This window comes from Pipistrellus hanaki (genome assembly GCF_964339955.1).
Source record: "Pipistrellus hanaki genome assembly, chromosome: 13".
Classification (NCBI taxonomy): domain Eukaryota; kingdom Metazoa; phylum Chordata; class Mammalia; order Chiroptera; family Vespertilionidae; genus Pipistrellus; species Pipistrellus hanaki.
In genome coordinates this window covers 29,507,241-29,520,926 of record NC_140515.1, presented here as the reverse complement: position 1 = coordinate 29,520,926, position 13,686 = coordinate 29,507,241, and the positions used below count along the sequence as shown (strand labels likewise).

At 40.3% G+C, this 13,686-nt stretch overlaps 1 protein-coding gene across 10 annotated transcripts in view; it reads left to right on the top strand.

The window, feature by feature from the left end:
- Positions 1-13,686, top strand: part of TMCC1 (transmembrane and coiled-coil domain family 1) — a 105,881-nt gene that overhangs the window by 84,395 nt on the left and 7,800 nt on the right. For 9 of the 10 annotated variants that reach the window (XR_014796665.1, XM_084902577.1, XM_084902578.1 and 6 more), the window contains one exon: positions 12,488-12,623. The exons of the other annotated variant lie outside the window; for it this stretch is intronic. Coding sequence is in view for 8 of the 9 variants with exons in the window: in XM_084902577.1 (XP_084758703.1) it covers positions 12,488-12,623 (136 nt within the window). In the remaining variant the exon portion in view is untranslated. The remainder of the gene's footprint in view (positions 1-12,487; positions 12,624-13,686) is intronic. 10 annotated transcript variants of the gene reach the window in all.

Here is a 13,686-nt window from a genome sequence, read left to right as displayed (position 1 = left end):
ACAAATAAAGATATTGGCCTTCGTGGGGTTTTAAAATTTGCCAGAGGTAGGTCACTTGGTAAGTGGTAAAGCCAGGAATCAAACCCAGTTTTATCTGATTTCAAAGCCAGTGTTATTTCCACATCAGGCCAGTTCATTTGTTTTGTTTTCCAAGCTTAAAACTAAAACCTCTATAATTAAGTCTACTTTTATAGTCTAGCTCTAAGAAACCTGGACTTCATTGGCAATGGGTATTGGACCTTTCCCAGGTTTCACTAGAGGTCGAATCACTATTTTTATCATATTTTGGAAAATTCTGTAATTGCATAAGCTCTGGAAAGTTTTCTCAAGCTAATACAACAGTGTAGATATGTACTAGAAGAACATATTAAGAAACCCTCATTCCCATCCTTATTTCCCCTTTTCAATGCTACTTAATGTGCTTCCCATTGCTCTCTACCTCAGTGACTAGTGCCAAGTCAGGATTTTTGCTCAAGATCATCTACTTACTCTGGAAAAATCAGAAGCATCAAGGAGCCTGAAGAGTACAGCCTCTTTCCGTGTCTCTCTCTCTCTCTCTCTCTCTCTCTCTCTCTCTCTCTCTCTCTCTCTCATTCCAACCATGTAATTGTGCCATGACTCAATAGTACTTTAGCCACCCACATGACTTAGTCCTGGAAGCCATTGTAGCAAAGCTTGGATCTAAACTCCTCTCTAACTTTTGACTAGTAGTTTAGACTTTTAACTTTGCATTGGGCACTCAGATATGAGTGAGATTATCTACTTTTGGAAAGGAAGGAGTCAAGGTTTAGTCAGGTTTTTAGTGATGGGATCTGTACTGACTTCAGATTCTTCATGTCTTGCTAGTAGTCTTTTCATCCCATTTAAGTATTATTGTAGCCGAAACCGGTTTGGCTCAGTGGTAGAGTGTCGGCCTGCAGACTGAAAGGTCCCAGGTTCGATTCCGGTCAAGGGCATGTACCTTGGTTGTGGGCACATCCCCAGTAGGGGTTGTGCAAGAGGCAGCTGATCGATGATTTTCTCTCATCGATCTTTCTAACTCTATCCCTCTCTCTTCCTCTCTATAAAAAATCAATAAAAAAAAATATTTTTAAAAAGTATTATTGTAGATCTGTTAGTAGCAATGGAGTATTCACTTAGTACTTCACAGATAAATGGAGCCCTTAGATACTTAGTTTAATCTTGTTCTACATATGAGTACAATGAGCCCTAGAAAGATAAAGTGACTTTTGCCAGGTCACACAGTAAAATAATTTAACTTATATTTAATTTGCTATTTAAAAACTGGAAGACCAGTCTTATTTTCTTAGTGAGTATAATATATTAGTGAGTTACTATAGGAGAAAATTCAGCTGTGGCAAAATGTGTTAAAAACAGGAGAGAACTAGGAAAACAACTTACAGACAATTTTACAGGTTCCTTTTGTAGTTTTTCCCTAGGGGATCTGACACAGAATCCTACTCATTTACTGCCTGTATAAAGCAATATCATGTAGGGCAGGGATGTTGATGAAAGCTTCTATTTTAAGGGGATTGTTGTGCTTTAGAAATTGGCTTCTGAAATTGTATTAAGCCCAGAGATATTTTAAATTGCACTGAGTCATAAGAACAAAAATACAGAAGGGAGGCAGTCACCATTAGCAGTCATCACAGTAGAACAGTCAGTAACTAGGCTAACCCAATTAGGTACAGGCCATTGAATTTCTAACTAAACAAATGGTTGTTTAAATATAATTTTACTTAAAGTAATTATTTTAAAACTGGACATAAGACAGATATAGCTATGTTAGCCCCTTTATTCCAGGTTTTAGTCCGTTTGTCATCTAGTAAATTGATCAGAGAATCTCCAGAAGATACGAGGCCAACAAGTTTGAAATAGAAAACTGAGAATATTGGATCAAATTAGCTCTTTGTTTCTAAGAGGAAAAAAGCCTAATTGGGAGACGCTCTTAGGAAGAATAAGACCTTTCATATAAGAAATTTATAGATAATCTCCGAGTTTAGCCACTGAAATGGTAAAGGAGGAAAAATGGGGAGGAAGTTTAGAGTAAGGAAGAAAGGGAGAGGAGATAAATTACTTCATTAATAAAATGAGGTTGGGAGGAGGATCTTATTTAACTCATCTAAGCCTCAGTTTCCTCTATAGAAACAAGATGATGATATCTATTGTACATGTTGTTAAGATTATTAAATAAGGTATGATCTGGGGTGTACCAGGTGTTAGAAAACTGTCATTACCAAGTCTGAATTACCCAGAAAGCCCTTCTGGCTTTTATTTATTCCCTATATACTTTTGTCATCTGCTGTCTCTTGTCTGTAAGACAAATGCACTGCCCTAAAAGTTTGGGAACTGGTTTTGTACTTTTTCCTTACCTTTTTCTTAAAATTTATTTATTTACTAGAGGCCTGGAGCACAGATTCGTGCACTGGTAGGGTCTCTTGGCCTGGCCTGTGCCCTCTTGCAATCCAGGACCCCTCGGGGGATGTCGGAGAGCCAGTTTCAGCCTGATCCCCACAGGCCAGGCTGAGGGACCTGCGCTTAGCCTTTTACATATATATAGAATAGAGGCCTGGTACACGAAAATCATGCTTGGGGGGTGGGGAGGTGTCCCTCGGCCTAGCCTGCACCCTCTCCAATCTGGTATTTCTCTGGGGATGTCCTAAACCAGCAGTCAGACAGCCCTTTCACAACCCAGGACTGCTGGCTCCTAACCACTTGCCTGCCTGCCTGCCTGATTGCCCCTAATTGCTTTTGCCTGCCAGCCTGATCACCCCTAACTGCTCCCCTTCCGACCTGATTGCCCCCCAACTGCCCTCCCCTGTCAGTCTGATCTTGTCTCCAACTGCCCTCCCCTGCTGGCCTGGTCACCCCCAACTGCCCTCCTCTGCTGGCCCAGTCGCCCCCAAGTGCCCTTTGCTGCCTGCCTCATCACCCCCCAACTGCCTTCCCCTGCCAGCCTGATCACCCATAACTGTCCTCCCCTGCTGGTCATCTTGTGGCGGCCATCTTGTGACAATATGGGGGTGGCCATCTTGTGACTTCATGGGGCATCATGTTAGGGCCACCTATGCTTTTATTAGTACAGATTAGAGGCCCAGTACACAGATTTGTGCACTGTGGGGTCCCTTGGCCTGGCCTGCACTCTCTTGCAATCTAGGACCCCTCGAGAGATGTTGGAGAGCCAGTTTTAGCCCGATCCCCGCAGGCCAGGCCAAGGGACTCCACTGGTGCATGAATCTGTGCACCGGGCCTCTAGTATGCATATAAAATATTTGTTAATCTTTTCCCACCATTCATCAGTCTGTTCCATGTTTCCATGCCTATGGTTTCCATTCCTACGTTGTGTGTCTGCCCCCCTGGTGGTCCCTGTGTGTCATAGCTAATGGATTGTCCACTGGTCACTTAGGCTTTAATACATATAGACTAGAGGCCCAGTGCATGGATTCATGCATCAGTGAGGTCCCTCAGCCTGGCCTGCGGGGATCAGGCTGAAACTGGCTCTCTGACATCCCCCCGAGGAGTCCTGGATTGCGAGAGGGCACAGGCCAGGCCAAGGGACCCCACCAGTGCATGATTGGGACCGGGGAGAAACCGTGGGAGAGCATGTCCAGCCCATCTTGCCCAGTCCAGATCGGCCGGGTTTCAGCAGCAAGCTAATCTACCAGTCGGAGCATCTGCCCTTTGAGATCAGCGTGCATCATAGTGACTGGTCGAATGATTGAATGAACAGTTAGACACTTAGCATATTAGGCTTTTATTATATAGGACTAGAGGCCTGATGCACAAAATCATGCACAGGTAGAGTCCCTAGAACTGGCTGGCAATCAGGGCCCATTGGGGACTTCTGGCTGCCAGCCAGGGCCTTCCTTTGTTCTGCACCGCCCCCTGGTGATCAGCGCGCGTCATAGCGAGCAGTCAAACTCCAGTCTCCTTGTCAAATTCTCCAGGGTACACTTTGCATGTTAGTCTTTTACACACACACACACACACACACACACACACACACACACTAGTACTAGTGGCCCCATACATGAAATTTGTGCACATTAAAAGGAAGTTAGAGGAAATATTTTAATATTGCTATTTGCCCTTTCTCTATAATAGAAGTGTCAGAGATGAAAAAAAATTACTAAATGTATATGAAAATCTTCCTCCTGTCAAAGTCTGGGGTGCACTGTGGGACCCAGAGTCAAGTCCCCGCCCACCTCGAAATCACATGAGACCCAGCCCCAGCCAGCCCACTCCCATCAAGCCCCACAGGGCAGTGAGCACAGCCTCAGAGCCCTCCCCCAAGAGTGGGGGGCATGGCCTCAGATCCCCTGGTGCTGGGAGTGGGCGCTGCCTCAAGTCCCCTAGCCTGGCTTCAAGTCCCCTGACCCAGGCACTGGGGCAGGAGGAGCACCAGGGTGGGTTGCACCGGGGCAGGGTACGCAGCCTCAGTTGCCCTGGCACAAGGGCATGAGGGCACAAGGGTGCAAGGGTGAGATGATCATTTGCATATTAGCCCTTTATTATATAGGATATATATATATATATATATATATATATATATATATATATACACACACACACACACACACACACACACACACACACACACACCATTTTCCCTGCTTTGCCTACCCCCACTAAACCCTCACCCACCCCTCCCTCTGGCCATCACCACACCATTGTTTGTATTCATGGGCATGCATATATATTCTTTGGCTAGTCTCCTCTTTTTCAACTGAAGGCTAGTTCAGCCTCTTTTCTGGCTTCAACGCAAATGAGGTAACAAAAGTTAAGGAGGCAAAATACACTTTCTACAATTCAGCCAAGAATATATTCAAGCTCCCACCACATATATCCCCTACTCCAACTATGTCTCTTTATTGTGGTCAAACACTAGCAGAAGCTACATCAGATCCTAGCAAACATTTGGGAAATAATGCAGTACTTTGCTCCCATAGTTGCTTATCTGTGTCAGCCCTGGGACCTAGTTCTTCCTGTTTCTCTCTAATACCTGCTCTACAAGATTCTGTCCTAGTGACCTATTTCCCAACTATGGAAGCACCACTGGCTCTCAGAGATGACTCCAAACTTTTGAGCCACACCTAAAGAGTGATACATTAGGTGAAACATTCCCAACTTATATACTCACCCAATTTCTCATTCTCAGGAGTTTGACCCAAAAGAGCCCTGTCTTATCTTTGATCTAGGAAGGTGACTGTGTTGATTAATCCAGTGGATGAAACACTTTTTCCAAAATCAGTATTCTTTTTTTTTTTTTTCAAGATCAGTATTCATTTATGAATCGTTCACCAACAGCAAAACATATTAAAATGGCTCTGTTCCCTTTGAGTTGTAATGATTTATAAAGGACCTTTGAGGAAAAAGTTTAAAATGAGATTATTGATCTGGTGTTACTTTGTGTTCCACACTGAGTCTTATGAAAAGCACTTGCTAATCAAAATCATATGCTAGTAGGATAAAAAAAAAAAATCCCCCTTTTCACTGTCTTCCTGAAAGAGGCTAAAGGTGACTTCTGAAAATGGCTTGCTATTCATTTGACTCAGAAAACTCCACAATATCATGCAAATCAAGAGGTTCAAATCTTCGTGTTCACTTTAAGAATACTTGTGAAATTGCCCAGGCCATCAGTATATGCATATTCAAAAAGCCACCAAGTATTTGAAGGATGTCACTTTATGAAAGCAATGTGTGCCATTCCGTTGTTACAATGGTGGAGTTGGTAGGTGTGCCTGTGCCAAACAGTGGGCAGGACAGATGGTCAGTGGCCCAAAAAGAGTCTGAATTTTTGCTGCATGTGCTTAAAAATGCAGAGTAGTGCTGAACTTCGGGTTTAGATGTATATTCTCTGGTCGTTGAGCACATCCAGGTGAACAAAGCTCCCAAGATGTGATGTAGAACTTAAGAGACCTCATGTGTGGATTAACCCATGAGCTCTCCCTGTCTTACTGTGAAAAAAGAGCAGAAGAGTAAGTTGCACAGAAGAAAAAGATATTCCAGGAGAAACTAAAGAAACAAAAACTTGTGGCCCGGGAATAAATTCAGCATAAAATAAATAATAATAAAAGTTTCCTTGAAAAAAATCCCCCTTTTTATTTCTAGATTGCTTTAATTATTATCAGATGAAGGGATTTAATTAAATTTTAAAAGTCACATATGAAAGGCTGTACACAATTGACTTCTCTTTTCCCCGCCTAATCTTTAGTGTTAATATTTAATGAAAAGAGAGAAGTGTTCTGTATATGAATTCCCTAGGTATCTGGCTTCTCCATTTTAGAATTTGAGACAGAAGTAAACATTAGTAAGTAAAGTAAGTAAAAGAGATTATATTAATAATGGAAGTACTAGTGGGAACAAGAATATTATGGGTGTTTTCTTACTTTTTGTTCATATTTTGAATTGATTAATAGTACAGGAAAAAAACCTTTTTTAAAAGCAACAATTGAAAAAATCTACAAACAAAAGGCATGAGCCAAATAGTTTAGATCCTACTGAACTCCATTAACGGGAAATTTACTGCATTGTTCTTGGGCTTCCATTTCTTAATTATAAATTGAAGGTACCTCCTGAGGAAGAGGGAAGTGAGGATTAATGTAGAAATATCCTCATGAATCTAAGTTCCTCAGAAGCAGATGCTACACATAAAACGGCACAGAGAGGGTACTTATTGTTCTTGATATTATTGGTTCTAGTGTTTTGATGCTTACAGTGATTAAATAGATTAGATTGAACTCTAATTCCTCCCCACATGCACTCCTCCACCCAGAATAATACCACATCATTTTTACTGGGCTCTTTGTGTTAGCATGTTTTTTCACATGTAGGTTGTTACATAAGCCACTCCAAGGCTGATGCACTGAAGAAAAGTTTGACTGGAACTGCTGAGCATAATGTATAGGCGTGTGAGGTTGTGAAAAGAGCTGAAAAACAAACTTCCATGACCTGTGTGAACAAAACAGGGCAAGTGTTTTAATAATGACAGGCCAGTAGTGTTTTTAAGGCACTGAGGCAGCCCAGAAAGCATGCATTCCAAGACACCAAGGGCATTTCACCAATTTCTGTGTTCACATTTTGCAAAGGCCTCAACGTTTATGGCTTTCTCAGTTTCCTCCCTGATGTTTCCTACAGATTGGAGGTGTTTACTATGGTAACCCAAACACAACTGTTTGTGTAAGGGTAAGAGGATTTTAGTTTTACAATAACAGCTATAACTTTTCTTTCAGAAAATCATTTTCTAGATAATTCTTTTGACTCGAAGAAGGAAACAAATGCTGGTAATTACTAATGAATTAATGGAGCTGTTTCTGCTGGATCCATTGTAGGTCTTGTTTCACCCTTGAGTTGTATAGTTTATGAGCAGGAACCAGGACTCCTGGTTATAACACCTGTAATAATTCCTCCCCCACTGTTTTTACTTTCAAGCACACTTGAAAAAATTGTACAGTGAATGCCCATACACTTATCTCCTAGATTCTACATTTTACTATATTGTTTTATCACTTATCTTTCCATCTACCCATCCCACATCTGTCTTATTTTTTAATGCATTTCAAAGTACATTACATATATCCCTAATCTTTCTTAACAGCTTTATTGAGATATAATTCCTAAATAATACAATTCACCCATTTAAAGTAAACAAATCACGTATATTAACAGATAAATGCAGTCATCACCATAATCAGTTTTAGGACATTTTTATCAGCCTCCAATTTTTCCAGTCCTGCCCCCAGCCTCTGGCAACCATTAATTTTTTGTCTCTATAAATTTGCCTGTTCTGAACATTTTACATACGTGGAATCATACAATTTGGTCCTTTCCCATTGGCAACTTTCATTTAGCATAGTATTTTCAAGACTCATCCAAATTGTAGCATGTGTCATTACTTCATTTCTTCATTTGTGTGAAAGTGTGTGTGTATGTGTGTACTTACTTTTTAACTGATTTTGAGAGAGAGAGAAAGAGAAACACTAATTTGTTGTTCCACTTATTTATGCATTCATTGGTTGATTCTGACCAGAGATTGAACCTGCAACCTTGGTATATCGGGACAGTGCTCTAACCAACTGAACTATCTAGCCAGAGCTCATTTCCTTTCCTTTCCAAATAATAATTCATTTTATGAATAAACCACATTTTATTTACTCATTTATCAGTTGATGGATATTGGGTTGTTTCCACTTTGAGGCTATTATGAATAATGCTGCTGTGAACTTTCATGTACTAGTACAAGTTTTTGTGTGGAAATAAGTTCTCATTTCTCTTTGGTATATACCTGGAGTGGAATTTCTGGGTCAGAAGTTTAGCTTTTTGAGTAACTGCTAAACTTTTCCAAAGCAGTTACATCATGCTCTATTTCCACCAGCAATATATCAGGGTTTGAATTTCTCCACATCTTTGCCAACTCTTGTTATTATCTTGTATTTTATTATAGATTCATGATCTTTTTACTAGTATTATACTCCATTTCCCTTTGTAGCTGTGTGATTTGGATCAGCTATAGACCTGACTCATATGTTTTCCTTATAAAGGGGTTAGCTTATCTGGGCTTCTTGAGTAGTTTAAAAGTGGCATCACAGTGTAGAGGTTAAAAACTTGGGTTTTAAAGTCAAATAAACCTGCCTGGCTGGTTTGGCTCAGTGGATAGAGTGTAGGCCTGTGGACTGAATGGTTCTGGGTTTGATTCCAATCACGGGCACATCCCCAGTACGGGGCATGCAGAAGGTAGCCAATCAATGATTCTCTCTCATCATTGATGTTTCTACCTCTCTCTCCTTCTCCCTCTCTGAAATCAATATATATATATATATATATATATATATATATATTTTTTTTTTTTTTTTTTTAAATAAAGTCAAATAAACCTTGATTCAAATCCTTGCTCCCCTACTTAATTTCTGTGTGCCTTGGGCAAGTTACTTTAAAGTGAAGATAATTTATACTACCTTCTTGGTGTTGTGGAAATGCATTTGCATAGAAAGCACTAAATAGCCCTGATCGGTTTGGTTTGGTTCAGTGGATAGAGCGTCGGCCTGTGGATTAAAGGGTCTCAGGTTCGATTCCAGTCAAGGGCATGTACCTCAGTTGCGGGCACATCCCCAGTAAGGAGTGCACAAATGGCAGCTGATCGATGTTTCTCTCTCATCAATGTTCTAGTTTCTAGCTCTCTATCTCTCTCCCTTCCTCTGTAAAAAATCAATTAAAAAAATTTTTTTAGGAAAAGCACTGAATAAATGGTAGCTCTGCTACTGCTTCTGCTATTTCTTTTTAATCTGACCTAATGGTATATGTGAACTATGTTTAATATCAAATAAAGATACCCCAGCATTCCTGAAAGACTGTATAATTTGTGGGCCAAGAGATTGGGGCAGTAGTTTACAGAACACTTACCAAAGATGTGACATTGGTCTGTTTTCATCAGCATGCAGGCTGGTTGCTACCACCATGTTCCCATCCCTGCCACCAGCATTATTCTTTAGCTTAGGAGAGTTATTTGCTGACATGCCTATCCTTTTTCTTAAATCCCAAGGAACTGACACATTGGAACATCTGTTTTAAAAAGCCCCTCTCTGATTAGGAGAGGGAATGATGAAAATCATAAAACGCTGAAAACACCATAAAACAATGGGCTTAATTTTATAAAAAGACAAAATAATCTTATGGCATTGGGTGAACTTAAAATATGATAGAAAATCAATTCCAGAGGTGGCACCTATTTTTGAGCACATGCCCTGGACAGCAGATGAAGTGAAAAGGCAGAGTTACGGAAAACATTGGCCATAGCTACAGACAAAAGGTAGAAATGCTTTTTGATCATCCTGTTCAGTCAATTTAGTAACAAAATTTCAGCATGAAAGGAAGAAATGCAGATTCCTATCAAGGATAAAGGAGAATTAAACAGAATTCAGTAACATAGTAAAAGGGTCAAACTATGCCTTTTTTTTTTTTTAAATATTCCTTTATTAACTTTTTTAAAAAATATATTTTATTGATTTTTAACAGAGAGAAAGGGAGAGAGATAGAGAGCTAGAAACGTCGATGAGAGAGAAACATCGACCAGCTGCCTCTTGCACACCCCCTACTGGGGATGTGCCCGCAACCAAGGTACATGCCCTTGACCGGAATCGAACCTGGGACCTTTCAGTCCGCAGACTGACGCTCTACCACTGAGCCAAACCGGCTTCGGCAAACTATGCCTTTTAAAAAAAAAAAAAAAAATCTTGTTTCTTATAGGAGGAATGAAGTTCAGGATATAGTTATTTATCATATAATCATTGGAAGAAAGAATGTTGGTGACACCGCAACAGAAAAATTTCCTTAAAGACCTTTCCTGTAGTTCTTAAAAGTTTGTGTGCTATAGGTGTGGTGAAAAGTAAGGGAAAGGGGAGGGTAGTTTTAAATGTTTGAGTTTGTTCTGGCATTTTTATTTTTTTAATATGAAGTCCCTCTGAGGCTCACATGCTAGTGTTCGGTTTGTGCTTACCTGAGTAGTGCTCGCTAGTAAGTATCTGCTCCAGTTGGGATATGCCCTCTGTCTGACAGAGGCTTCCATTCTCGTCACCACAAGCTGGGACTGTGTTTATTATTTCCTTTCTAGTCTTTTTAAATGTGTAGTCTTCAATCTTTCTCTTACCTATGTAGCTCTTTGTTTGATTCTTGGGACTCCACACAACGTACCCCAGTCTGTCCTCCTCACCACTAACATATAACCTGTTTTCCTAAAACACTATGTTCATCATGTCACCCTTTCCCCTTTCAGCAATCTGCTTTGGACCCATCTACTGTCTATTCCAGAATCCTCACTCACCTGCCTATCTTTTAAGACCAAACTTCCCTTATTTCCTCCAATATAGATCCACTATTCAAATTATCCTAATATATTTCTACCTCTTGTCCTTTACCCATGCTCTTTTCTACATAGAAATTCTGCTATTGTTCTTTAAACCTGTTCCAGTCCCATGGGTCATTAGATGCCCTGCCTAGGTTCCATCTTTATGTAGAATAAGATCTCTTATATGTAATCCTAGTGCTAGTCATACAAGGTGAATTAAAATCACCTTGCTCCCGCCAAAACCGGTTTGACTCAGTGGATAGAGCATTGGCCTGTGGACTGAAGGGTCCCAGATTCGATTCCGGTCAAGGGCACGTATTTTGGTTGTGGGCACATCCCCAGTGGGTGGTGTGCAGGAGGCAGCTGTTCGATGTTTCTTTCTCATCAATGTTTCTAACTCTCTATTCCTCTCAATTCCTCTCTGTAAAAAATCAATAAAATATATTAAAAAATAAATAAATAAAATCATCTTGCTCCCAAAGGACTTGTATGCATGCATATTAGCATAACCAATGGACACAGACACTGGGGTGGTGGGGGCTTGCCTGGGGTGGGAATGGCTGCGGCGGAGTGGGGGGAAGGATGTTGTCAAGTTGGGGGGAAAAGGAGACATATGTAAAACTGTAGACAATAAATAAATAATAAATAAAATAATAAAATCACCTTGCTCCCAAAGAATCTCATCTCCCTTCATTTTCCCTCAGCTATAGTCACAAAGGCCTACATTCCTTTTTCTTAAATCCCAAGGAACTGACACATTGAACACCTCAAACTTATGAAGCTTATTTTTCACCTTGATAACTTCATTTTTGTTATTCCTTCTGCTTTAATATATCCTCTACCCCCATCTTCACAGCACTTATTCATATCATCATTCAAGTTTCAGTTTTCATTGTTGAAGAGTGCTGAACCCGAAGAGGCCTTCCATCTTAACCAGCCACCGGGTGCTCTGCTGTGTACCCCTAGTGATGCTGGATTACTATCCCTTTCTGCCATCGTCTCGGGTTTTCTGCCTCTCCCTCATCTCTTCCACTTCCACTTTAGAATATAAACTCCTGAGGGCCAGGTTTCTATCTTGCTTACCACAGTATTCCCAGTACTTTGACATACCTGACACACATCAGGCTTTCAGTAAGTATGTGTTGACTGAGATGTCCTTGACACTGTGCTTGACCATGGGAACGATGGGCTGTGAATCATGGGCATCAAGGTGAGTGACCTGTCCAGTGTCAAAATATGCTACTGGGGACTGCTTGATCAGTTTCCATTTATGTGCTTCTTTATCTTTTGATGAGACCTGCTTAATTGTACTTGAGTTTTCACTTCTCCCATATGCTACTCAGAATAGAAAAGAACTGCCTCATTTATTACAGGTATGCTCAAAGCTAACCAGGGTTGCTGGCATTTCTGTAAATACTGTGTGTGAAGAAGAATGTAAAAGAGTTATGTTGCCACTATCATATGGCCTTCTGATAAACTGCCCATTTTCGCGAAGTGCTGTACCCACTGGGATTCCCTGTTAAACCAGGCCACTCAACTTTTTTGTGCTTTTATTTTATTCCTTTCCAGAATGAGTTTGGGGATTAGAGGTAAATAACACCAGGAAAATACAGAATGCCTAAATTTTTAATTTCCCCCTCTTCTTAGATGTGAACGATTAGAAGAACAACTAAATGACCTAACAGAGCTCCATCAGAATGAAATCTTGAACTTGAAGCAGGAATTGGCCAGCATGGAAGAGAAAATTGCATATCAGTCCTATGAACGGGCCCGGGACATCCAGGTTAGCATGAAGGATCCAAGTGTAAAAGCAAAAGATTAAAAAAAGTAGAATGATGGTTGCCAATGACTAGGGGATATGGGATAGGGGATTGTTGTTAAATAGGTATAGAGCTTCAGTTTTACAAGATGAAAAGAGTCATAAGATAGATGATGGTGATGGTTGCATAACAAAATGAATGTATTTAATACCACTGAACTTTATACTTAAAAAGTTAAAGTGATAAATTTTGTTATGTATATTTTAACAAAAAAAGAAAAAGGAATGAAGTACTGATAATTTTACAACCTAGGTAAATCTGAAAAACATGGTATTCAGTTAAAAGAAACCTGTTACATGCCGGGACTGGTTTGGCTCAATGGATAGAGCGTCGGCTCGGGGACTGAAAGGTCCCGGGTTCGATTCCGGTCAAGGGCACGTACCTTGGTTGCGGGCATATCCCCGGTAGGGGGTGTGCAAGAGGCAGCTGATCGATGACTCTCTCTCATCGATGTTTCTGACTCTCTGTGTCTCTCCCTTCCTCTCTGTACAAAATCAATAAAATATATTAAAAAAAAAAAAAAAGAAACCTGTTACAGAAGACACATATTATATTATTCCATTTATATGGAATGTCCAGAATAGGCCAACATATGGAGACAAAGTAGATATGTGGTTGCCTGGGGCTGTGGAAAAGGGAACTGGAAAGTGATAGCTGAGGAGCAGCGGGTTTCTTTTTGGGGTGATGAGAATGTTCTGGAATTTTTATAGTAGTGTACAACATTGTGAATGTACTAAATGTTATTAGATTGTACATTTTAAAATGGTAAATTTTGTGTTAGGTATATTTTACCATAATAAAAAGAAGTTTAGGGGGAAAAGGTTGGGAGGTTAGAGTATCAAAAGAAACCAATACCAGCTATAATATACCTGCTCTTCATTTCTCAAAAATCTATATACAATTTGAAGGTGATATGCTTGCTTGGGTTTCTGGGAAATGTTTCTTAGGCTCAAAATAGTCTCAGCCTATGGGAAACCATATGCACTACATCTGTTAGTTACTGCTTGTGCGGACAAGTCTCATGGC